A 27432-nucleotide genomic window follows, 5' to 3' on the forward strand; every position below is an offset into this window, starting at 1 on the left:
AAATTCACTTAAAGTATAATTTTATTAGTACCATAAAATTTTATTAGTGTTAATAAATTTTCTTATTAACGAAATCTTGCAGTTCTTGTGGGGGATTAAGTCACAAAATGATTCTAGATATAAAATTCCCGCGCAGAACTTTAGCGACTGAAATGCGCTTAGACACTGGTACTTTTAAGGCCCTAAGAGGCTTTACTAAAGCCATTAGGTCAAGTGGCGAGTCTGCGAGGCTTCCTCTAAGCCATTTACATTAATAACGATTCCATGATGTCTTAGGTCTGGCGGACTTAGACTGCAAGGCTGTAAACCAGGGGAATACACAAATCGTAACAGGGGAATTAATTTGTGAATATTAATTAATGTATGTTCGTGAATATTAATTGATTAATGTGAATTCAAATAGTCCCGTGTCAAATTAAATGTTGCAAATTTTCAAATTAATCGTGTTAATCGTACCGCTTGAAGTCTGTGAAAACATACATACATATCAATAACAATAAAAGCATATAAAAAAGATATTTAATAAAAGAATAATATTAACAAAATAAAGAAGAGAATACTGATATATGGCGTGATATAATAATATGATATATGACGATATGCGTTGAATTGTTTTATTTATATCCAAACCCAAGCTGTGGACACGAACAAGGCTGCTATCAAAGACGATAAATTACGTTGAACCACTCAGAATTTCAGGCTTATGATTTGACACAAAAAAAAATCTTTTCCGTAAATTACTTTTCTACACCTGTCAGAATTTATTAAAACTTGTCCGACACGAGCCTTTGAAGTGCCGGCTCTCAGTCATATCTTCCGAAAAATTGACGAGGAATAACAAGGCGTAGCTTGAGTGTTCTGTATCAACGAAAATTGTTATCGTGAGGTATTTCGAGACTCACTGGCGCCTCATGAGCCCGCATGAGCAAGAACCATCACCCTGCTTATATTTGCTGCAATGCAGTAAGATTTTCATTTCGAAAGGTTGGATCGTCGTTATACTATAGAATTAAGGCTCAGACCTCATATCTGAAGGTGCGTGGTGACATTTACGTTAGGTCCCAAGCCCTGATGAGAAAAGAGGAGGGTTGGCGTCGGTATGCCACCTACCCTGCCGTAAAAATATAACGCCGAGCAACGGGCGGCGGTCAAGTAACCCGAACTAGGGATTCAGTAGCCCAAAGCAACTAAATCGCCTCTGAAATTCTGCTGTGGAAGGCCGCGGGAACCCACCACTAGCAATTTTCCCAAGAAAACCTTTACGTATGTATTCCGCGAAGGTCACGATCCTCAGCACTGAGGAACACGACACACGGAGGAGGAGGTATGAGGTCCGCTCCCTTAAACATCCTTGGACCCGCGGTCTGCTTTCAACATCTGCAGACCATCAAGTCCCACATAGCCAAAAGCCCCCTAGGCGTGGAAGCCTCGCATGAGGTTCGGCCCTTGCCCGAAAAAAAGGTATGAGGTCCGCTTGTAATCATCAAAATGTTGAGACTAGTCCTAGATGTCTTAAATTAGAACGAGTGATGACATGTTGAATAGTGATGTTGCGTGTGTTCTCACGGTTTCTAGCCATTGAAAAAACCATGACCTGACATCCGATTTATTTATAATAGACATCAATGTTGGCAAATCTTTTCTTTATTTGGTCCAACTTCCATATCCACCAGAAAAAGAGCAACAAAAAACATCGAAATCAATTTTAAAACCGATTCTCATGAAACTCAAGGAAAATCTTCAGTTTACCATGACTACACGCTACAGTGAGAAATCTGTTTGATTATTCGAACAGCCAATTGAACCCTAAAAAACTTTCTCCGAACGCCTATCACGCGGATTGGTACGATTCCGGCCGGTCAAGTGAAAGGTACCTAAGGTGAAGGCAGTGTTTGAATACAGATTGGTTTATTTCCCCCGAGGACATCTCAAAGCGTTGAAAGCGAATGTGATAAACAGAGAACGTGCGAACATTAAATATCTTTGAAGAATCTATCGACGTGCAAGTTCTTGATTTCAAAATCGTTTACCGTTGGATGAAAGAAAACATAGCAAAAAGATTCAAATTATTAAGCTATTGCATAGCTTCTATCGCGGGCCTTGAGCGCGGCGACTGAATCAAGAAATTCCGTAACGAAAATATCATGACACCCCCATTACGCCTACTATGTAGCTCGCGTCAACACATTCACACGTCGCGTTGGTGTAGTGTTTGTGAATAAGCGCGCGGCGTGACGTCGCACTGCATGAACATCATGAAAAGTCTGCCCATCTCTCTCTCACGTAGTCTAGCTTATGAGTGTGAAGGGGACAGTTAATGTTTTGCTTTTGTTAATGTTTATAAATATAGCGTGGTCTTATTTTTATTATTGTTTTAATATTAAATTATTATTGTCTAATTGTAATTGCATAAGTTGATAAAAAATGCTTTGCAATAGCTTTACCGCGGCCGTCCCCGAGCGCCACACGTCTTTTTTTCTCTTTCACTTGCTTCTTATTCTCTTTCTTAATTTATTATTTCCTCTTGTTCACCATAACCGATACTGAAAGTAGGATCTATATTAGTAATCAGTTAGCTGTTTGGTAAAAATATGGCGTACTCTACTACAGATGAAGAAAATAGTAGCAGAACTTTTATAGTTTGTACACCTCTATATATCTCCCAATTAATAAACCAGCTAAACTAGCATAGTTTAATTGCTGCTTAATATTGATTAACTAAGCTTCACTTTAGGACCAAATCAACAAAGCAATAAACGTAATGTTCAAACAATAAGCACTAAAACTTAGTATCAAAGCTGTGGCCGCAATGCAACCGCTGACTACGCACTGCATCATATAACTACCGTTTGTGCTTTGCATAACGATTGAAACTTTTACAATAAAGACTGTGAAGGATTTTGCTGTATACCGAACACCCGTTTGTTCGCAAATGAGAGAGAAGTTTAATATTGTTTCCAGAGAGATGTATGAGGTAAATATTAAAGAGGTCCTTATTGAAATAATCGGAGAAGGCGGAGACGCAAATGAAACTCCAACATGCGTTTTGAAGGTTCACGTTTTTATGTGTAATTCTAAAAGCAGATTTTAAAAGAAATAATGCACTTATAACTTGACCTCTTTACATTTTTTTGTTAATAAAAATAGAGTTGATTGTGTATAAGATGAGACCCACCCGTTTTTTGTTACTGTTACATAATAAAAGGATTTTGCGTCTTGTTGGGTCTAACCTATTTCTGTTAGCGAATAGTTATTAAGAGTAAGGTAATTTTTGCCCTTATGCTATAAGGACACTGCCGCCCGGATGTTTCAGGATGTCCACGAGGAGAATGCATTGTTGTGTTAGAGCTTATCGGAGCTCGTAAGCAATTAGTAGACGACAGACTCATAGACGATAAAGATATGAATTTTCAAATAAATGTTTGGACATTGTGGATTTGTTCATCTTATTAATGACATGTAAGCATGAGTGATCCTCGGGATATTAAGAGTCAAGTTTGAAGTAAATATATTAATGTACATGTAATTCCTGGCCGACGGTAAATTAATTTAACTAGAGATCCCGCAGTAGTCGAAATTCGACTATAGTTAATTGGAATTGTAAGTTTGTACACTATTATGATTGTATTTTATACTTCTATAATCACAAATTTCGCCAAGACTACGCTATACAAAATATTAACAAAGACAAACAATATTTAATCTCAATTTGACAACAGACGTCAGGAACAAAAGTTTGACAATAAATAGTATGCATGCGTGCGTGCGTCATAACATGGTATGTAGTGTGTGTAATGTTTTCTTTACTGATTTAATGTATCTTTTATGCATTATTTTAAAAATATATTAGCATTGTGCACTTCTTCTCTATATTCTCTATAAGTGTGGAAAATTTCATACTCCTCGGTCCGCGCAATTTTCGTAAAAAGGGATACAAAGTTTTTGCTTCACGTATTAATATATAGATATATTTGGAAATGTAACCACAACGATTTCGGTATACTTTAAATAGTATTTGACTGGTGGTAGAACGTCTAATAAGACAACACGGACGGTCAAACGTCAGTATCATCCCTGATTCTATTAGAGCAATCACATGTTGAGGTTATAGTATAAATTAGGTTCTCGATATCATATCTCAAGATAGATGGTGGATTTCCATATCCACCTAGAGGGCTGTTACTTCAATTCATTTCATCTAGTGCAATAAAATAATATTTTGTTTGGATAACGTAATAAATATTTTTAAAATATTGTCGAGAAACGGAAAATCCAATTACTACAAATAAAAAGAACAACCTGTTCACTACTTTTCTTATATTTACACGAATTCGTTTATTCCAAACAAGAATAAATGCGTAAGTCAACTTTGAACAAATTCCCAAATAGCTTTCACATTTCAGTCCTTCATCACACTAATTGAATTTTCAAGGGCCCGGAAAACAAGTTTTACGGCTTCCATCTTTCTGTTGGCTTTTTGTAAATTTACACTGGACGGAAATAGTCATCAATAATTTAAAAACACGTTCGTCCGTGAAAGAATTTCACCTTGTTTTTATGACCTACATCTGCTTGCGTCTGTATTTTTTTGGAATTTGGCGACTCGTGTTTTCAAAGGTCGCCAGAGATAAAAGGTTTTTTATACATTTAATGTGGCGCGTTTTGAATGCCCTGTTGGTTCAGTGGGTTTAACAGTCACTAGCACACATCCTGGTAAATATGTGATGAGACTGGATTGATTATCTTTTGTAATCTGTGTCTTCATGAATATATATAGTTGGTATTTAATAATAAGTTTCTTTGGCCTTTCAGATATGTTTTAGCACTCATAGCCCGGAAGAAAATTCTAGCAGGGGTCTTTTGAGAGTGGAATATTTATCGGTTGTCATCAACCATTGTCGCCAATTTCTAATCAAAGTAGCTTACTTACAAAGTAGTTTAGAGTAGATAGCGATACAATTTTATGCCAATAATTTCAGAGGTGCAATTTATATACACGTTGGAAAATATTAACGCTTTTAAATATTGAGTTGATTTTATGATAAACCTGAATACAATGGCTAGGGTACATGTAAACTCATCAAATTTGGGATAATTGATTTTCTCTTAAAGACGAGGAGGTACTATGAGAGTTCTTTTTAAAAGATTTATAAATAATATTTAGTCATCGATTCACAATATGTTCGAACACATACATGACTGTACAGTGTTAAATATTTTATATATTTAACGATTTTCATTCCACCAGTTTCCGAGAATACGGGGGAGGGGGTATATGTGGTCTCGTATTTAGTAAGAATCACCCCATGTCTTTCAGTTAGTATTGCAAAGGGTGACTAAAGTTTTTATTGAGGAGCAGGCAGCAGTGTTCTCTGGGTATTAAGCAGGTTTTTTTTTTTATTGCCCTTGTAGCAATACGGTCTGGTATGCACTGGTGCTGCCTGTTTCTATTTTGCAAATCAATATTGTCCTGTGTGCCGATTCACTTTAATTTAAAAATATTGTTTTGTGTTGAATTATCGTTTCACACAGAAATACGAATGGAACTATCATCACGAATTAGGGGTTCAGTTGGACAATTTAATTAGTAAATACATGTTTGTTTTATCTGAAAATTTTAATTCCTTTAACGCCGCGACTGCAAAGATTACTATCTTACGTACAATGTTTCTGTACCTGCTATTATCACGTGAACGTAGCTAACAACAATAACAAAAAAATATACATTTAAATACATTTGACCTATAAAAAAAACGAAAAAAAAAATTTTAAATATTTTTTCTTAATTTCGGTAGGAGTTCTTCGTGTCTAGTAATAAAATAAACATTGAGACTAGATTAATAAAGTGCAAATCATAGGACCAAAAACAGATGAAGTAAAAGAAACAACTAAGGAATAAGCGGAAAAAGTCCCTTCCTATGGCATATTGCAATGGATGTATAACCCAAGGTTAGTTGACGAAAGGCAAGCCAGCAAGCAGGTCATAAAACTAATGCCAAATCCCTATGCAGCGAAATAAGAAGACATGCTGTTCCGACCCCACATAATGTGGGATAAGGTCAAGAATAAGAGTCCCATTAATATCTAAAAATAAAATAAAAAATGTAATCTCGCACTAAACCCAGAGTATTCGCAGGAAAAACAAACCGATAACTCAGCGTTTTCGTTATATAAATCTGTTTAACGCACAACAAAGTTATTAGCACGAAAGAGAACAATATGGGAATTCGTGCAAGAAACAAAGGGTATTTTCAGTTTGCGCAGATGCTATTAATGTGTTTCATTAAACGAAGTCGGGGATTAGATGAAATGACCGGTTCAGTAACAGCAGTTAACTTTAGACGACCGTTTTAGAACTAGTTTTAGTGGGACATGCGAGTAGATGGTGTTCGCAAAATTCCGTGTCTATTTAGCTGAAGGCTTTTAATGTTCCAATGAATTTACTGTATATTTTACGGGATTTCGTCTTTAGTATGTCGCAGAGAAAGCTGTACAGCTTTAAATATTGTTGTATTTGTTATTTATAATTCAATGCTATTTATAAATTCATCATCATTATCATCATAGTCGGCTATTCTTGGCAGAGCAGTAGTGGTCATGTAGAATCCTTGTTTATCAAAGCCTTGGCTTAATTTAAAAGTAATAAACAGCTGAGCCAAAGCAATATTTATTTAAACTTAAAACTGATAACCCTTCAACCTTAACCTTAGCAACTCATCAAATTATTCAAGTCATTCACTTTTGGAACTAAAGTTGTATTCAGATCGTTTTAAAAAAGTAATCAAGCAGAATTCGCGATTCCTAAAATGATAGTATAAAAAATCATGTTACTGAATTTTATTTGACTCATATTTTTTTGCACAATTGAACCAGCTGACCCGAAAAATCTTCAGTGGAGCGCGAGTTTCATTGCGTGCAGAATTTACGAATTAACTTACATTTGGATACAAGTACTTATGCTCAACTTGGTAAACGCATATTGCTTTTTGTTACCATAACGACGTAACCGTTTAGCTGATGTGAAATTCTAAGTGGACCCTATAGACATGAGGCCATCGCCACCCAACTTAAGACACAAGATCTGTCTATGAGGTGAAATCTTATACGTTTAAACGAGCAATTCTTGTATATTTATATATATGTATATAATCTGAATCTCGGAAACGGCTAGAAACGATTTTCATAAAATTTAGTATACAGGGGATTTCGGGGGCGATAAATCTATTTAGCTACGATCTATTTTCAGAAAATGTTATTTTATTCGTGTTTTCAATAATCAACCCTTCCCGACATCTATTGGCGAATAATAATACTATTTTTCTTAATGAAGGGCAACTAACCGCTTTAAAGACGCAACAAGATGGCGTTATCAAAAAAATCATCGTCTAGTATACTTTATGCATAAATATAGTAATGTTCAAATTACTTTAACATCCCACGATCGATCCCACGTCGTAGAGGGCACAGTCAAGACTTGCGCGTTCAGGTCGGACCCTCACGTCGGACTGTGCCCCCACGGTCACGTTCCTCCACTTTACCAGGAACCATGTATATTTTCAAGAGAGATATTGAACTATCACGCACCAATTATCAATTTATAGCAGCTTTTTATTATTGTCTGTTATTTGTATGTATACCAAACGACACTAGGACTACTTCTACGTTATTGTGTGGTTCATCGCCCATGGACTTCAGCAATGCCAGGGGATCAAGCCGCTGCCTACTGTTGAGTACTCTTCACAAGCCTCTCATGCTGATAGCCTTGAGAGGCTATTTCAGCTTCTCCTTGGCGTGTAGGTGAGCTCACGGGGCTCAAACCGGGAGTGTTGCTAACACTGACCCTATCAAGAGCAGTGCTTCGCAGAATCTACCACGGGATCGGAAACGCGACCCACTGAGAAGATCCGGCGAGAAACTCAGTGGGCTGTGTCTATGGGCCACGAGCCTCATTTGAAGAAGAACATGTCATAGTCCTCGGGAAACACCGTGGAGAGGAACGCATTTCAAAGCCGAATGGTACATTTATTTGTGATGTCTACAAAAATATTGTTTTTTCTATAATACCTTGAATCCCTATTGAACCTCTTCAACAAAAACAACAATCATAGCCTATTTCGAAACAAGATGTACAATATAATCGATAACAAAGCCATTCCGTGGCCATATACAGCAATAACGATTTGAAATAGACTATATAACGGTCCCCAGTGACTTCTTTACGATCGCGCACACTTTTTACATGTTTATATTTATCTAGTTTTGCATTCGATTGTAGAGAAATGGCTGGAGTTGTAGATTTACGAAGAGAAAATAAATGGATTTTACGATTGTATGCGTATTAAAGCTGACGACAATCTCAACATCAAACATATTTTATTCAAACACAGAATAAGCAAAGACGTAAGAATAAATACACTTATCTATAGTATATATGTATTTTTGTATATGTATGTAAAAAGAAAAACCTTTATTATTTAAAACCCTTTAGGTTTTAAAAATGATTTTTCTTCAGTATCGTTGAGTGAAGTCTGTCATTGAGTAAAAAGAGAGCTTAGATTTTCATAGTTTATTAATAATGTTTACTCTTTGATTTTTAATATTAACTTTAAAAGATATTAAGTTAATATGTATTTATAATTTAGCTTAAATTTCAATGTACCTACCATTCTTTACTCTGCAATAGCTTTAGTTGACTGAAGAACGCCTTAGGCATTAAATCCGCCAATGTAAATATTATATGAAGTATAATAAATAAATAATATAATATATAATATAATATTTATTACTGGTGGTAGGACCACTTGTAAGTCCGCGCGGGTAGGTACCACCGCCCTGCCTATTTCTGCCGTGAAGCAGTAATGCGTTTCGGTTTGAAGGGTGGGGCAGCCGTTGTAACTATACTGAGACCTTAGAACTTGTATCTCAAGGTGGGTGGCGCGTCTACGTTGTAGATGTCTATGGGCTCCAATAACTACTTAACACCAGGTGGGCTGTGAGCTCGTCCACCAATCTAAGCAATAAAATATATAATATAAATAATATACCTAATAAATACAACAAAACACTTTCTGGCAAACATAAAACTTGGCCTCGTACTTCTGAAGTCAAAAACTATTCTCAGCAATTAATTAATCCTAATACAGAGAACAACGGCTGTTGATTTCTTATTAAATTCATTCATCAACTTTGAGGTGGAATTACGTGACGAATCGCAAACAATCCGAGTTCAAGTACAAAGTTCGTAACTTCGAAATTCAGTTGAGGCCTCTACGTGAGTGAGCTCTGTGTAATGTAAAGAAGAATACCTAGGATTACTTTCTCTGAAAATGGGAATGTCTATAAAGTTCGCTTAAATTAATAACGCCTATATTCGAAGGCTCAGCTTTGCACCTCGTGATGGTTACAATTCATGAGCATCAGTGACCACAATGATCACAGCCAGGTCGATCATAAGCTCGTTCTATTTTCGGTCTATAGGTGCTATGTTCAAAGACAACAAAACTAAAGCTGTTTTGGTTAATGACGCCAATATTCGGCGGCTCACCTTTGCACCTAGTGATGGTTACAATTCATGAACATCAGTGACCACAATGATCACAGCCAGGTCGATCATAAGCTCGTTCTATTTTCGGTCTATAGGTGCTATGTTCAAAGACAACAAAACTAAAGCTGTTTTGGTTAATAACGTCTATATTTGGAGGCTCAGCTTTGCACCTCGTGATGGTTATAATTCATGAGCATCAGTGACCATAATTATCATAACCAGGTCGGTCATAAGCTCGTCCTATTTTCGGTCTACAGACTCTATGTTCAAAGATTACAAAACTAAAGCTGTTTTGTTATTAATAAATGTGACATTATCAATCGTAACTCACACCATGATTTGTCTTCCGATTTCATTATGACGTAGCCTAATTTCATTACTATTATTGGATTTTAGGAAATGAAGTAAGCGAAACTGTGTGACCAGGGTGAGAATATTTATTGTCTTTTGTATCAGTGATTTGGATTTTGGTAATCATCCGTTTCAGCTTGAAAAGCAAAACAACCGTTGAAGCTGTAGCTTTTATATAATTCTGTTCGTTAGTTGTGGACTAAGTGATCCACAAGTGAGAGTGAACCGTTTTGGTGTCTATTTGGTAATTATTTTTCGTTTTTTAAATAAATCATTGTATTTTACCAAACTTTTTAAATTGTTTGTTTTGTTAAATGTACATTTGAGTACTATTTTTTCAACGGAGTTAAAATTGTCGGCGGTTTAGGGTATGTTTTTTTTATTTAATACCATAGAATGATACCGAAAAAGGACTTAAGCGAACGGGATCGTCGTTATTCAGAATATTAGCAGACATTTTACATTCAACTTGTCTAAATATATGTTTTAGCAGATGTCGACTTGCTGTGAGCTAAATCGGAAAACGCGGTTGTCGTCTAAACCGGTGACAGCTGTGGTAACATTAGTTTGAATAGCAAAGAGCCTCACGAATTCATCAAGCAAATACAAATTCATTTAACTAATCTTAATTGTCTTAAAACTTCCTGGTTGATCGACCTTAAAATTATTATGAAATAAGATTTCAGGAAATAAGTATTTGGAGAATTATACAAAGTAGTTGACGAAAATGTTCTCTATTTTTTTTTTTAATTTTGTAAAACACATTATATCTTACCCTAAATTTATTGTTCTCTCGATTTGTTTACATTTTTCATTTTTATAAAAGAGTTTTCACAAACAAATCTTCAGGTATGTTTAACTAAAACTCACAAATAAAGCGACTGGTGCCAAGCTGTACCATATTATTCAAACACAATGATACAAGGTACACAAAATCTGGGCAACTCTTCAACGCCCAGCGAAGAGCGCTTCAGTATCCGTGTATTTGCCCAAGCGCGCCAAATGTTTGCCCAACTAATGTGATTATTTTGCCCAAATACGTTACGTCGAAATAAAGTTACGTTTTGGAATATCGTTATTGTTTGTCCATTCTGTTGGCGAAATTGTTTGGATACTATAGGGTACCGCGAGCGCAAAGCAAACATATTATATAGTTTATGATAATAAAATAACAGAGCTTTTAAACTTTTCAAATTTCATTGTTTTCGCTGTACAGTTTAAAACTAACAGATTTTATTTAGCTACAGAATACTTTATTGCGTTTTTTATAGATATGGCGGCTATAGGTTTTTTGTTCAGTCAAGCTTACGAGTATTTGATATCTGTTGGAACGTTATCTACATAGATTGCATTTTCATCGATTTCAAATCGATCACAATTTTATCGATATTGAGGTTTAAGTAGATTCAGCCGAGTAAAGAAAATGTGTGATTGTATCGATATTATAGTGTAAGATTTGATTCATGCCCTATCGTACTATCGTTTTGATTATAATAGGAATATTTACAATTTATCTACCTATATTTTTAGATTGAACGGAAGCATTCCACATTCGAAAGCACCTAGGTGCTCTAGTATTTCATGTACATGGACAAGAACACATTTTTTTTTCTTAGGTAAGACCACCCTTTTTTTGTGGTGCGGGATTAATTGGCTACTGAGTGATTGTCGTCACTATCTTGGAGACATGAGGTCGGAGGCTCAATTGTCTTGTATAACGACGCCTTCAAACTGGAACTGAAATAGGAAACATCACAGCTCGCCACCGGAGTAAATTTTATCCGGACTAGTTAAAACCAGGGCATCTACCATCTACGGCATCTCATTTCTAGAGATCTTTTTTGTCATATAGCATGCGGCTTTGGAATTAACTGCCTTCTATGTTGTTTCCCAAGCGCTATGACTTGTCCTTCTTCAAATTTGGCTTGTGGCGAGTACTTGATGGTGAGCAGCGGCTTGGCTCTGCCCCTAGCATTGCTGATGTCCATGAGCGACGTTAACCACTCACCATCAGATGGGCCATATTCTCGTCTGCTTATAAGGGCAAATAAAATGCAGTTACACTTGCGTGCATTTAACTACCACCAGTGATTGCGCTATTTAATAAATTAGGCCGGTTTCGATGTTACTATGGAGTGGATTGAAGTCGTTGGTGACTATGGATCAAGTTGTGTTTCTCTAGAAAAGTTGCTACCTGCGGAGATTCAATACGGGCATAGTAGCATCACTTGAAAAGAAAACAATCTTATCCTTTAGGTCACGACGACTCTAACCAAAATCCTAATCCGTTAATCTGCTAAATTCAATTTTCTATTCATTTCAACAACACCGAAATAATTATTTTGTATACGGAAACATGAGCTATTCGAGAAATAGCTGAATGCCGTACACATGTTCGTTGCAAATTAATGCTTAATTAAAACTTACTGCTATAGCTAACAACCTCATAATTAATATGTATAACTTATGTTATAGTACAATGAGTAGTTACGGTACGTTAATGTGGTTAACCATTGAATGGAATATTAATATGTGAAGTATTTTAAAATATCACGTAATATTCGACAGGCAGCATAAATATTGAGAGGTCTGCTATAGGTTTACTGGTGGTAGGACCTCTTGTGAGTCCGCGCGGGTAGATACAACCACCCTGCCTATTTCTGGCGTGAAGCAGTAATGTGTTTCGGCTTGAAGGGTTGGGCAGCCGTTGTAACTATACTGAGAACTTAGAACTTATATCTCTAGGTGGGTGGCACATTTACGTAGTAGATGTCTATGGGCTCCAATAATAACCACTTAACACCATGTGGGCTGTGAGCTCATCCACCCATGTAAGCAATAAAAAAAAAGGTGTGAATTCACAAAACATCGAATGTCATTTCAGCTGGTTAAATTTCAAAACTGGAGTCATCCAAATCAAAGATTAAATCATAGTGAGAAGCAAACATACAAAAAGAAGTGTGTAACGGATTTACGGGTTTTTTACCAGTGGTAGGACCTCTTGTGAGTCCGCACGGGTAGATACAACCACCCTGCCTATTTCTGGCGTGAAGCAGTAATGTGTTTCGGCTTGAAGGGTTGGGCAGCCGTTGTACTGTAAAAACTTAAATTTAGACTCATGTATCGAGGTGGGTGGTGACATTTACATTTTTAAGCTATTGCATAGCTTCTATTGCGGGCCTTGAGCGCGGCGACTGAATCCAGAAATTCCGTAACGAAAATAACCTGACACCCCCACTACGCCTAATATGTAGCTAGCGTTGAATACATTCACACGTTGCGCTGGTGTAGTGTTTGTGAATAAGCGCGCGGCGACACGTCACACTGCATGAGCATCATGAAAAGTCTGCCCATCTCTCTCCCACGCGGTCTAGCTTATGAGTGTGAAGGGGACAGTTAATGTTTTGCTTTTGTTAATGTTTATAAATATAGCGTGGTCTTATTTTTATTATTGTTTTAATATTAAATTATTATTGTCTAATTGTAATTGCATAAGTTGATAAAATATGCTTTGTAACAACTTTACCGCGACAGTCCCCGAGTGCAACACAGGTTTTTTTTTTTATAAGCAATTAAATAAAATCAAGCTAGCTAAAGTAATTTATTATGATTAATTGTATACTTTCGAACTGCGTTAAATAAATTAATTTTCCTTCATTTAATTAATGTATTTTAGGTATAAGCAATTAGAATAATAAATCTACACGGATGCTAGCTGTTGAGTAGCCAGGTAATGTAAACCAATTGTTAGCAGTCCGACTTGATTGTCCGAGTTAATTCTAGTGTAAAGCCACGATAGCCGCAAACTTGCACGAATCTCCTCAGCTTAATTGGAATTGTGATTTTGACAATGATCGAAACCAAGCTGTCTTCCTTTAAATCGTAAAGTCGACTTTAAAACCTAACCTGTTTTCTATTGCACCAAATAGTTCGGAATAGTTTTCAATGTGTACGAATATGAAATTGCCCACTGAGTTCCTCGCCGGATCTTCTCAGTGGGTCGCGTTTCCGATCTGGTGGTAGATTCTGCGAAGCACTGTTCTTGCTAGGGTCAGTGTTAGCATAACTCCGGTTTGAGCCCCGTGAGCACACTTACTAGTTAAGGTTACATTGAAATAGCCTCTCAAGGCTATCTATCAGCTAAGGTAGGAAAAAAAATATGAAAAATATAATCAATCTTAGATAGTCTCATAAAACGTAAACAAGAGGAAAGTCTTAACTTCTCCAAATCGCAACTTGACAGTGCGATGTTCGTTGCCTTGTAAGTTGATATTTTTTATTCTCACATCGAGTTGCTGGTGAGCAAATTGTGTTCTACTGTTTACTTTTATGATGTTTTTAAATTTTTATTCATTATAGTACGTTTTTCGTAACGTAATTCAAACTGTTGATGCTCCTTCCAATATCCGTTTTGAAAAAACTGTACGTTCTAATTTCGGTAACTTCAGAGAGAGCCTAGCGTTACAAAAAATGGTCCCAGCAAGGATTTTAGTGTGGAGAATAACGTGCCGGAAATATTTTTATTATAATATAGAAGAAGATAAAGTATACTGGTTAGACAAAATGGCTTCATAAATAATAACTAGACGATGACGTTTTTCTTATAACGCCATCTTGTTGTGTCTTTAAAGCGGTTAGTTGCTCTCAATTAAGAAAAATAGTATTATTATTCGCCAATAGATGTCGGTAAGAGTTGATTATTGAAAAAACGAATAAAACAACATTTTCTGAAAATAAATCATAGCTAGATCGATTTGTCCCGAAATCCCCTGTATACAAAATTTTATGAAAATCGTTGGAGCCGTTTCCGAGATTCAGATTATATTTATAGAAGAATTGCTCGTTTAAAGGTATAAGATAATATAATAACTGGGAACAAATCACGTACGGTAATAAGGCTTCAAATTAGTATTCTTGGTGTTATGGGTACCAGAGAATGACATACATACATACTTACGTTTAAATATATACATACATAATATATAATGATATGGAATACTTCAGAATGAACAAACAATAAAATACTTAATTGCGTTTTCTGTGATATAATAAGAAAACAACATTTAAAGCTCTTAGGGTCGATTCGACCAAACAAGAGTAAATCTTATTCTTAGAATAACTCGTCAGTTAATCGAGAGTAAATCAATTTTACGTTTTACCAACTACAATTCTAAGAATAGTGGGCCTATTCGGGAATTGTTACTATACCGCCGTTTCGCACGGAATAACGGAGCTATTCCTAGAATAAAGTAATAGCGTCTGTCAGTCCAACATCTGATTTCTGTCATTTCATAAATATTTATTCTGTTTTAATTTCAAGTCAAGGCAATGCACTAAATGATTATTAATAGTCTGAATGCAACGTTTAAACGAAAAAAGATAAAACCACACGACAAAACTTGACAATTCCCTCAAACAAACAAGAAATAAAAATAATACGTTTGACAGCTGGATTTCTTACACAACAGCTACTTTTTCACACTAAAATACGGCAAAATCGAGTTGACGATTTGTATGCTCTTACACTATGCCGTTGAACAACAACATTTATTTGCCGGATTTTATTTTTGTTCACCATTCACTCTGCTATTCGCGTATTGTTATTCCTAGCGCAAGTATACGTGGAAAAACGACTATGAATTTACTCGAGATTAAAATCATGGAATAGGTTATTCCTCGTATAGTTACTCGAGTTTAAATTTAAGTTTGGTCGAATCCGCCCTTAATCTCTTTTAAAATTAATATTTTTAACAGTATTAATATAGGTACTATGCAAAACTGAACAACTCCCTTCACTGAATGACAGGCAGGTGAGTGATTCCGTCTAAGAAAAAACTTTTTTTTAAGCTAAAGAGTTTTAAAGGTTTTAAAAAATAAAGGTTTTACTTTACACATATATAGATAATAAACACCCAAACGAAGAGCAAACAAACCTGTTCATCACACGAATACTTGCCCGATGTCATCTTTCTTCTTTGGTCTTTTCCAGTCTTGCAAAATCACCCCTATCAAATCATTGGTTTAGAGTATATCTTTTTGGAACGAAGTTCCTTATGGGACGATGCGGAGGGGTACCCTAACCGGAAAAAAACGTCCGTAACGTAAGATTTTTAAGAAACGCATTACTGCTTCACAGCAGATATAGGCAGGGTGGTGGTACCTACCCCTGCGGACTCACAAGAGGTCCTACCATCACCATTCATGTGGGTTCGCCGTTATATCACTTTCTGCAGCGAAGTGATGACGACAACCTCTTCATTATGTGACCTTGGTTCATAAGAAATTATAAAATCAACCGTCTATCATCATAAAGTAATTATTTTGGTCGTAATTAGATATAAATTTGAAAATATCTATTAATTTTAATTAGTATTCAATTGAGGTTTCGCAAAATACTGAGGGCAGTAGCGTGGGATGTTTTATAATTGAATCAGACTATAATTAGATATAGGGAGGCAGGAAATCGTAAATTGGATCGTAGAGTATTTTGGTTATCTCGAAATTGAATATTTTTAACAGACTTAAAGAAAACGAGGGAGAGTGATTCTCAGTTCGACTTTTTTGTGTGGGTTACATCAGAACTTTTTCTAGGTAAACCGATTTTGATGTTTTATTTATTTATTTTGAATGCTGCTTCTCAAATGATTCCATTTAAAGATCTGAATAGTACTTTTTTATTTATCCTTATGCATATCTAATTGACTTATTTATTTATTTAAGGATTACCGACAGGGTTTACAGTAAGACATAAAATAACATTGACATGTATAGAGCAATTGATTACTACAACTCTAATTATAGGCAATCACAGCATGCATTACATTAATATATTAATAGAGATTTAACAATACTATAAATAATAATAATAAATTAAAAACAAAAGAAAGACAACAAGGACAGTAATACCTGAGTACTCAGACCAAGGCTGAGGCTGAGGTTCAACAACAACTTTTTATAATTTTGTTCTTAAATATTGGAAGGGAATCACCAAATATGTAAAGGTTTTCAACTTTTTTAACTAGATTATTATAAAGGTTAGTTAGATGAGGAGTAGGTGAGTGCTTGCCTAGATTGGTTCTGCTAAAGCGGGTGCTGAAAAGAGCAACGGGGCGACGAGGTAACCTAGATGGCACCTTCAAAGAGAATTTATTGAGGATCATACTATTGAAATTTTCTTAAAGTCGGTTTATTTTTTTCTACAACTTTGTATTAAATTTATGTAGCTGATATTTTGAGTTAACAGGCTTGTGTATATCGTCTATACGTCCAGTATTTAAATGAAAAATATTTGCCTATCCATTGCCGATTTTAAGTTCAAATTTAAGTACAAATGTACCAAAGTATTTTTCAAGTTACGAGTTTTAGGGCGTACAGTTGTGAGCTCATGCTTTTATTAAAATTTTATGATAGCCTTTTCTATGATACAGCACGGCAATGGGCGATTTTCGAAGTTTTTCCAAATTTTTTAATCAGCACATTTGTATGTAGCTGATGTCAACGTGTCTTCACTGCGTGATATATTTTTTTATTACCCTTATAGTCTACTAGTATAGTGGTTACCGTCGCCTATAGACGCCAGCAATACTAGGGGCAGAGATAAGCCGCTGCCTGCCGTTACGTATTCTCCACAAGCCTCGTTTGAAGAAGGACATGTCCTAGCGCTCGGCAAACATCATGGAGGGGAGCAAATTCCAAAGACGGATGGTACGTGGCAAAAAAGATCTCTGGAAACGCACTGTGGATGACCGCAGTGGCTCCAAGTAGTATGGATGAACTCTACTCCGGTGGCGTGTGTCCTTTTCACTCAAAATGGCCCAAATGTACAACTAGCTAATCATCGGCTATCATTACCTATATCAAATACTAATACACAACGGTTAACCACATATGTCTTTACGCTTTGTGAATGTTATAAAAATATATATTTAAAATCATTAAATTTGATGTGATTATTTAAAATGAATTTCCATCCATTTATATTTTGCAAAACTAGGGGCTATAACGTAAATAGTAGTAATTTCAGCTTAATTGAGATTGTGATGACTTTTCAGGTTGCTTTGTTATTGTTGTCCTCTGAGACGTCAGTCTCGTGTCCAATTATGATTATTGCTATTCAATTACTTCTTATCACAAACTCAATTTTATTCTAGGGAGTTTCCTAACTGTATGTAGATAAAGGAATAAATACCGCTCACTAACTTTTCGATACTAGTTGTCTAATTCGGTATACAAATTATTTATCAATGTAGAAGCGTAATAAGAACGGATTTTTAAGTGATTTTTTATATACCATTACTTAATTAAACAAAATAAATAAATACGCTTAATAAAGGTACCATGGTAACCGTTGTTATAAAGCTAGTAGTGTGTGGACAAAACAGCCATACAAGTAATTCTTAATCCTGAAAAAATGCGTTCAATGCGTTTTATAATTATTTAAGGTGAGTAAAACTACGGGGCAGGACTTCGTCTTTCGTGTCTTTAAGCTGTCTTCAAAACTTAACTATCTTAATGTTAAAGTTGTAAATCGTGGTAAAAACCCGATAAAATATGTAGTATTATACACCGGTAGCGTCACTTGGACTTTGAACATGACTCTATCAAAAGCCATATTGCCTAATTGTAGTTACTTATTTTAACAATTCAAAACGAAGCCTTTATCTTGAGACATTAAGGTCGCATTTTTCACATTCAAAAATGTATAAACATATTGGTGGATGAGCTAGTTCGCAACTGTATATGCCATCTGTATAATGAAGTTGAGAGAAACACTAATCGGTATGAGGCGGGGGGTTGGGGGGTAGATAGCATAACTACTAACCAGGTTTAAAAAAAAATTACTCTAACTCACCTTGACTCTCATTAAAAAACCCCAACACCATTATAACGATGACAGCAACACCGACTTTGATTCTGTAGCTAATGATATTCATGGTTCGGTAGTGGATCGCCCTTAGACCCATGGCTCAGCTATGCCGCATCCATTCGTTGTATAGGATCGTAGGTTGTTTACGCCCTTTTTCATTGACGAGATTCATGATCTGAAACAAAAAATAAATCATTTTTTTGGCAGAACGAGAACTTGTCAAAAATTATTCTACATCGCCCTAAAAAATTACGCGTATTTGTCAACACTTTGCAGTAAAATTATCATCAATTATTGCATACATTAAGGCGATTGTGTGATATATTTAGACTCTGTAAAAAAATAATTAAATTAACGCATTAAATTTTGCATATCTGAATTGTTTTGCATAGCGTGTTCTATTTTGATTTTCATATTTGATTTGACTTTCTCATTTTTGATCTGGTTTCCGTTAATAAGTAACGGTCATTAATTACTTCGTTGCGTTTAATTTAAATCTATTGGCTAAGATTGTGCAAAAACAAATGTTTTCATTAGTAATTCAGAAGCATGTTTTATTTGGTAATAATTTTAGTAAATTCCGACAGATCAACATTTTAAAATATCTTTGTAGTTTAAAACGATGTTTGGTCAACCTTTGAAAAGCAACATAATTATTGTAACCCAGTCATTTCCTCTTTATATGGTTATTTTTGGCTTAGTAAGCTGACGAGCAAATTCAAATTCAAATTCAAAATCATTTATTTCAACTTGGATGTCAGCATAACACACTTGTTGAATGTCAAAATATAAATGAAAATGTTAACTCTACCACCGGTTCCAAAAAAGCCACAGTCCTGAGAAGAACCGGCGAAACAAACTCAGCAGCGTACCGTCTCTACCTGGTGGCGAGTGGTTATTCTTGCTCGTGCAGATCAGCAATGTCAGAGGCACAGCCAAACCGCTGTCTAGTAATCAGGAGGGTTTGAAGTCGTCGTGGCCTAAAGGATAAGACGTCGGTGTTCGAATCCCGCAGGCGGATACCAATTTTTCTAATGAAATACGTACTCAACAAATGATTTACTTCCACGGTGAAGGAATAACATCGTGTAATAAATATAATGTCAGTAAAGGTTTTGAAGTCTGTAATAGACATTATTGCTTCTCATCTTGTTAGTATTTTTAATGATTGTATTAAGTGTGGTGTATTTCCTGACTTAATGAAACTTAGTAAAGTGATTCCTCTTTTTAAATCTGGTAGTACTGATGACCCCTCTAACTATAGACCTATTTCAGTACTCCCTACGTTGAGTAAAATCTTTGAAAAAATTATTTTGACACAACTTTTAGAACATTTCAATTCAAATAACCTGCTTCATAATAAACAATTCGGGTTTACAAGGGGTCGCTCTACAACTGATGCAGGTGCTTATCTAATCAAAAATATATTTCAATCTTGGGAGGAATCGCATGATTGTCTTGGAATTTTCTGTGACTTATCCAAAGCATTTGACTGTGTTGAACATGAAACATTGGTGAGGAAACTACATCACTATGGTATTAGGGATGGTGCATTGGAACTTATTACTTCCTATTTATCAGGAAGGATACAAACAGTAGATGTGAAAGGAAATAGATCTTCAGGCACCACGTTGAAAATGGGTGTACCTCAGGGTTCCATTTTGGGTCCTTTTTTATTTCTAATATATATAAACGATTTGCCTAGTTTTATTGAGTCCCGACACGAGGTCGTATTATTCGCAGATGATACATCTTTATTATTTAAAATTAAACGACAATTACAAGTCTATGACGAAGTGAATGATGCGATTTCGTGTGTGGTTCATTGGTTCCGTATCAATAACCTATTATTGAATAGTAAGAAAACAAAATGTATTAAATTTACTTTAAAATGTATTAAATCATCTTTAAATGTGAGACAAGTAGATAGTAATGTAATTGTTTCTGAGGAATCATTGGAGCTTGTTGAGTCAACCGTATTTCTTGGTATAACAGTGGACTCCAAACTGCAGTGGGGACCTCATATTCATAAATTGGCGAGTAAGCTTAGCTCTGCAGCATACGCAGTAAAAAAAATTAGAATGTTAACAAATGCGGACACGGCTCGTTTAGTTTACTTTAGTTACTTCCACAGTGTCATGTCCTATGGCTTTTTGCTATGGGGCAATGCGGCCGATGTAGAAATGATATTTATTCTGCAGAAAAGAGCTATACGTGCTATTTATAACATGCACTCAAGGGAATCCCTGAGGGAAAAATTTAAAGAAATTAAAGTTCTCACTATGCCATCCCAGTACATCTTTGAAAATTTGATGTATGTTCGTAAACATATTGAGGAGTTTCCTAAGATGTCGGACATACATAATAGAAATACTAGGAACAAACACAAGCTTGTTGTGCCGATGAGTAGGTTACATAAGATACGAAATTCATTCGGGTGTTTGTCTGTGCGCCTGTACAACAAAATCCCACAAGATGTTCAGAACCTACATATACATAGGTTTAAGAAAACTATTAAAGAACATCTGTGCAATAAAGCTTACTATAAAGTCAATGATTATCTAGAAGATTGCACAAAGTGGGAATGAGTTGCTCGCTCCGGGAATTTCAATATTGTAAAATTGTTATGTTATAATTACTTATTGTAATATGAATATTTAAAAAAAAAAAAATATTTAAAATAAAAATAAAAATCTAATATTTAAAAAAAAAAAAAAAAAAACATGCCCGCTGAGTTTCTTGCCAATTCTTCTCAGGACGGAGGCTAATTCTTGTGAATTGGCGGTAATTCTTTTGACGTTCAACAAGTATGTACTTTCATTTATGTTGAATAAAACTTTTTTGATTTGATTTGATTTGAATAAAAATCAAACCCGTAAAATTATAATTTGCGTAATCACTGGTGGTAGGACCTCTTGGGAGTCCACACGGGTAGGTACCACCACCCCGCCTATTTTTCGCCGCGAAGCAGTAATGCGTTTCGGTTCGAAGGATGGCGTGGCCGTTGTAACTATACTGAGACCTTAGAACTTATATCTCGAGGTGGGTGGCGCATTTACGTTGTAGATGTCTATGGGCTCCAGTAACCAATTAACATCAGGTGGGCTGTGAGCTCGTCCATCCATCTAAGCAATAAAAAAAAATAAAAAAATAAAAAAAAAAACCTGCAGACGAGCTGATTTCAGAGCCAAAAATTACGTATGAAAAATTTTGGAAACGCACCGTGGATAAACTTTTGACGGGCTGTGCGACGGTAAACATGAATGACGGGATCTTCGCAGATAATTCCTAATAACCTGCTACCGTTGTCCACATTACCAAGGAATTCTGCCGCTGATCTTTAAGCACGAACTAAAATCGGAATTGTATAACGAGCCACTCTTCAAATTTGAACACATAATATTGTCCTGTCAAATATATTAAATGGGAAAGAACACGTTCCAATGGCAGTCTTTTCTCAACGAAATAAATCTAAGAATATTCACACAGCAAATACTTTGCGAGCTCCACGAAAATAAATCTCATCGGACTACCAGCTGATCCTTTCATTTCACGAAACGCTGGATGTTTAAATTCTATTTACTTGAAATGCCATCGTAGGTATTCTGTAATGGAAACATTCGTTTTGACCGACACGTTCTTCCTTATACGGTTGCTCATCTATTATGTCCAATATTGAATGTCTATTTTAACATACATTAATTGTTAAGCCGTTGGTCGGATCAGATAACTGCGCTCACTGGACTCTCTGTTGCGAACGCCCTGAGAGAAGCCGAAAACCGAAGCAAATGGAATCTGAGGGTACAAAGAGCCACGAAGGGCTTTCAAGGACACGACCTTCAGCAATAAAGTATTCGACTAAGAAGAAGAAGAAGAATAATAATTGTTTTATAGAAGTGGTAGTTTGATGTGCAAGTGATTAGGAGATGTATGGAAATGGTAGTGCAAGGTAGAGGAGGAGAACAAAGAAGACATTTTTTTTTTTTATTGCCCTTGTAGGCAGACGAGCATACGGCCCACCTGATGGTGAGTGGTTACCGTCGCCCATGGACTTCAGCAATGCCAGGGGCAGAGCCAAGCCGCTGCCTACCGTTTAATACTCTCCACAAGCCTCGTTTGAAGAAGGACATGTCATAGCGCTCGGGAAACACCGTGGAGGGGAGCTCATTCCATCCATTCCGGTTCATTCCATTCCAAAGACATGGATGGAGTGTGTGAATGACGATATTTGAGAGAGAGGAGTGAGTGTTGAGATGACGGCTGATAGAAGAGAATGGAAGCGAGAAATTAGCTGTACCGACCCCACCTAGTGGGATAAGGTGGGGAAAAAGAAGAAGAAGAAGCGGTAGTTTGATTTTTGGATGAAATTGTAGGGATTGGTTGTGGACAATGCCAGCATAGCTTATCGTTGAATATCCCCTTCTAATGTCGGTTTTTGTAGCGGTCTAATTGTTTAATTAATACGATTTACTTTATAATTTATTACTTTTATTATTATAAAAAAATTACGATTGCTGAAAATGGATCTTTTAGCTACCAACAAACTCGATTTTCGGCTACTCGATTTCTTTTGCGTATTGTTCACCTCCTTGTTTTTATTTATGTTGGTTATTTACCTACTATATTAATTGTAAAAGAGTCGGTTTATATATTTCACGAAAGGCAAATTAGAATTGACTTTAACCGTAATGCTTTCACTATAGGTCCAAGAATTAAGGCAATGTACGTCAGTAATCATAATCGTCAATAAAAAGTGCTGCACTATTTTTTTATAATAATTATAGTCGTATATTTCGTAGTCGTCGTGGCCTAACGGATAAGACGTCCGGTGCATTCGTGTTGAAGCGATGCACCGGTGTTCGAATCCCGCAGGCGGGTAGTAATTTTTCTTATGAAATACGTACTCAACAAATGTTCACGATTGACTTCCACGGTGAAGGAATAACATCGTGTAATAAAAATGAAACCCGCAAAATTATGATTTGCGTAATTACTGGTGGTAGGACCTCTTGTGAGTCCGCGCGGGTGGGTACCACCACCCTGCCTATTTCTGCCGTGAAGCAGTAATGCGTTTCGGCTTGGAGGGTGGGGCAGCCGTTGTAACTATACTTGAGACCTTAGAACTTGTATCTCAAGGTGGGTGGCGTATTTACGTTGTGGATGTCTATGGGCTCCAGTAACCACTTAACACCGGGTGGGCTGTGAGCTAGTCCACCCATCTAAGCAATAAAAAAAAAAAATTTGTAAGTGCAAGTTTTGTATTGATATTCCGGCTTAAGCCCGTGTTCAACACGTCCTTAGGTATCAAGACAGGATTTGTTCATTGACAAAAATAAAGCCGCTAGATATGAAACTTTAAGACAGTAAAAAAACTTTCTCCAAAAGTTTTCTAAAATTTCTTGAGTAAAATTCTACTTCCCGGACACGTAATTTATGCGGAACATTAACCCATCATAATTTTTGCACCTAAGATTTTTTGCCTACCCTCATTTTCCTTATGAAAACTTCTCAATTAGTGAGTTTACCGCTTACGGCGAAACTTTGCAGCTTCCCTCTGGCCATTAAAGTCCTTTAGAATCGACCGAGAGTTGCAGACGTGCAAGTTTTAATGTCGTCTACAGAAAATTTCCTTTGTGCATAGTATATGGACGGGAGTACAAATAAAATTAGGTTATACGGGTACTTATATTACGTTATATAAGAAATGGGAGTTGACATTATGCACTAGAAGCTTCAGGGCTGTCTTCTTAAATTTTTCACTTTTATGATTCTAAGAAATATGCCCCGTGGCTTTACGACGGATAAAAATCTCTAACTAGCGAACACTGTGGTCTTTTTATAGCAGATACATCTGACAGTCTCCGGGTCATGACATTTTATGTGATCAAAACTATCTCATTTGTTACATACACGTTAAAAATTATCGCGAAATTCGATCCAAATCCGTTCGTTCAAGGATGTATTCGATCCTTTATAGTTTTAGATGGTTTTAACGTTTAGAATAATTAAAATGAAGAGATAGAACGGCATAAATTATTTGGTGCTATGGCCGCAACTTAGAAATTTACGTTTGGGCGCTGATTATACATTGTTTTACGTATATTTATTATGCAGACACAAAACGTTTGGCGGTAGCCATCATAGACAGACGCCTGAATCGCGTTTGTCATATGTTTTAGTTAATTTCCAATCAATAGCACCCTGTTTGCTCTGTCCACCGACGAAAGGTTTTCCAAGATCTTTCCTTTGTCATCACCTTCCAAAAAAGATATTTCTTTACCTTTCCGTCTATTTCACAGACATTGCTGGTTGAGGGCTAAAAAAAACTTAGTAGACATTCATTAGTCAGTGTGTTTATTAAAACCCGAAACAAATGTTATCGATAACCGTAGCTTGGCGAATCCCTTTAGTTTTCCACGAATTTATTCATGACCAGGGGCTTTACGAAAAAAAACCTTTCGCTCTTCCGTCGGCGGACACATGATAAAAGGACTCGAGTTTTTCGATACCAAAGCCTGATGTTTATACAGATTTCAGCTGATACATAATTCATAAAGCTTATACTCGCATCCAGCCCTCGCCATGTGAGACGCGAGAGAAATTACAGGTATCCCTACCGAGATATAAGGATGTCAAGATCCCAGTTATTAGAGAAGCATTTTCCGGTGACGACGTTATATCAATGGTCTTATCCCGTTCATTATTTCTCTTTGATATTGTATTCCTTTTAATCAAATTCGATCAGATACTCCATATGGTTTGTTCATATAACTTTGTTATAAGATGTATATTTACTGGCAGTTCTGATGGTAGATGATTTATGAAAGGTTCTAATTGAAATTTCTCTTCTCCCTGCTCTAATACCCTAATATTAGCGGTAGGCTCATTATAAGGCTACACGCGTGAAATATTTAATAGTACCTATATTACAATACATATTTCTGCGGCGAAGCATCGACCGGTAAAGCTGCGAATAAATTTATTAGTAATGAATGTATTAATAACTGTAGAAAATCTGGAAAAATATATTTGAAACATAATGTATACCAAAAAAATTATGACGTCACAAAACTGCAAAACAAATGCGCGTAGCATACTCAGATCATTCAAAACAAATCTGATGAAAATAATTCTCGGAGCAAACTGTATTCGAATATTTTGCCAGTGAAAGAATATGAGAATGATTTATCGCCCTCTTTGAGACAGGACCGAGTATACTGTACAGCATTTATGTCATGAAAACATTATAATAATGTAAATAATGGATTTGAAAGTTTGAACAAAGCTTCTGAATAAATGCTGTTGATATATTTTTCAGCATTGGTGTCGGTTGGTTTCTGATACAAAATGTGACTAGTAGTGTGTTTAGAATGGTGGTTGTAAAGCTCGTGTCTTTGCTTGGGCCAGTTATAAAGAGATCAAGGCATTTGTGATGTTCAAACACTTTGCGTTGATCTACAGAGTGAGAGAAGAACTTGAGCGAGAATAACTACAATTTCCCTTGACGTCATCACCTCAAAACAAAACCGGCCTTAGCGAATCCAGTGATAATATTCCTGGTGTTTATCAAGGGACTTACAGACAAAATTAGCGTCTATCAAATCGTGTTATAGATGACACCATGAAACCACATTTAGAATTTTTAAATTTGATGGCGCTTCGAATTTTTTACTGGTGGTAGGACCTCTTGTGAGTCCGCACGGGTAGGTACCACCGCCCCGCCTATTTCTGCCGTGAAGCAGTAATGCGTTTCGGTTTGAAGGGTGGGGCAGCCGTTGTGACTATACTGAGACCTTAGAACTATATCTCAAGGTGTGTGGCGCATTTACGTTGTAGGTGTCTATGGGCTCCAGTAACCACTTAACACCAGGTGGGCTGTGAGCTCGTCCACACATCTAAGCAATAAAAAAAAAAAAAAAAAAAAAAAAAAGAATTTTCGAGAGTGGCAACAACCCAAGCGGTGACATTTGACAAATCACAACCGACGTTTCTGTCACTCTGACACAACGGCGGGCGCTACTGACATTGCGTGCGAAGCCTCGAGAGTAATCGGACGGCCTAGTCTATATGACGTGCTCGCTGAAGTATCAGAGAGATATTATTAAGTGAACCATGTAAATTATAATCACTACTTTATTTCGACTAACAAAATGATTGATTCTTCGATCGAGTTTGTATACGCACGCTTAAGTCAAACAATCAATTGTAAAGGATTAACCCGTCCATATTCTGCCTTCAAACCAATTAGACTTGTTTAAACTCAAGCTTAAAGTTGTTTGTCAAAACTCCGTAGACCACGTTACGACAATTTTATAATATTTCAAATCCAAAAATAAAAAACGTACTCATACCATGCGATGGATCATTCAAATAAAGAATATTTTTAATAATAATAACCTCAAAAGCAATGAATGATGGGCTCCTATGATTTTAATGGCCGTCATAGACAGACGGCCATACAATCTCCATGACGTTCATCGTCATCGATGCTCATAGATATTATTATCAACAATATCACTGAGCCGCTGCTAACCACTAAAGTCCTTCAATCCTAGCACACACTTAATATTATATAGTAAAAATATATCTAGAAATTACCAGTGGATGAATCCCGGTAGCCAGTGATGCAATGCTAATATAGAAGTGAGATAATTTCAACCAATTACATCCT

At 36.2% G+C, this 27432-nt stretch overlaps 1 protein-coding gene across 2 annotated transcripts in view; it reads right to left on the bottom strand.

The window, feature by feature from the left end:
* Positions 1 to 27432, bottom strand: part of LOC101739493 (zwei Ig domain protein zig-8) — a 133832-nt gene that overhangs the window by 28679 nt on the left and 77721 nt on the right. For both annotated transcript variants that reach the window (XM_021353627.3, XM_012697691.4), the window contains exon 2: positions 18747 to 18936. In XM_021353627.3, coding sequence (XP_021209302.1) covers positions 18747 to 18858 — 112 coding nt within the window. In that variant the 5' untranslated portion in view covers positions 18859 to 18936. The remainder of the gene's footprint in view (positions 1 to 18746; positions 18937 to 27432) is intronic.

Source organism: Bombyx mori, chromosome 28, assembly GCF_030269925.1.
Source record: "Bombyx mori chromosome 28, ASM3026992v2".
Taxonomy (NCBI): Eukaryota; Metazoa; Arthropoda; class Insecta; order Lepidoptera; family Bombycidae; genus Bombyx; species Bombyx mori.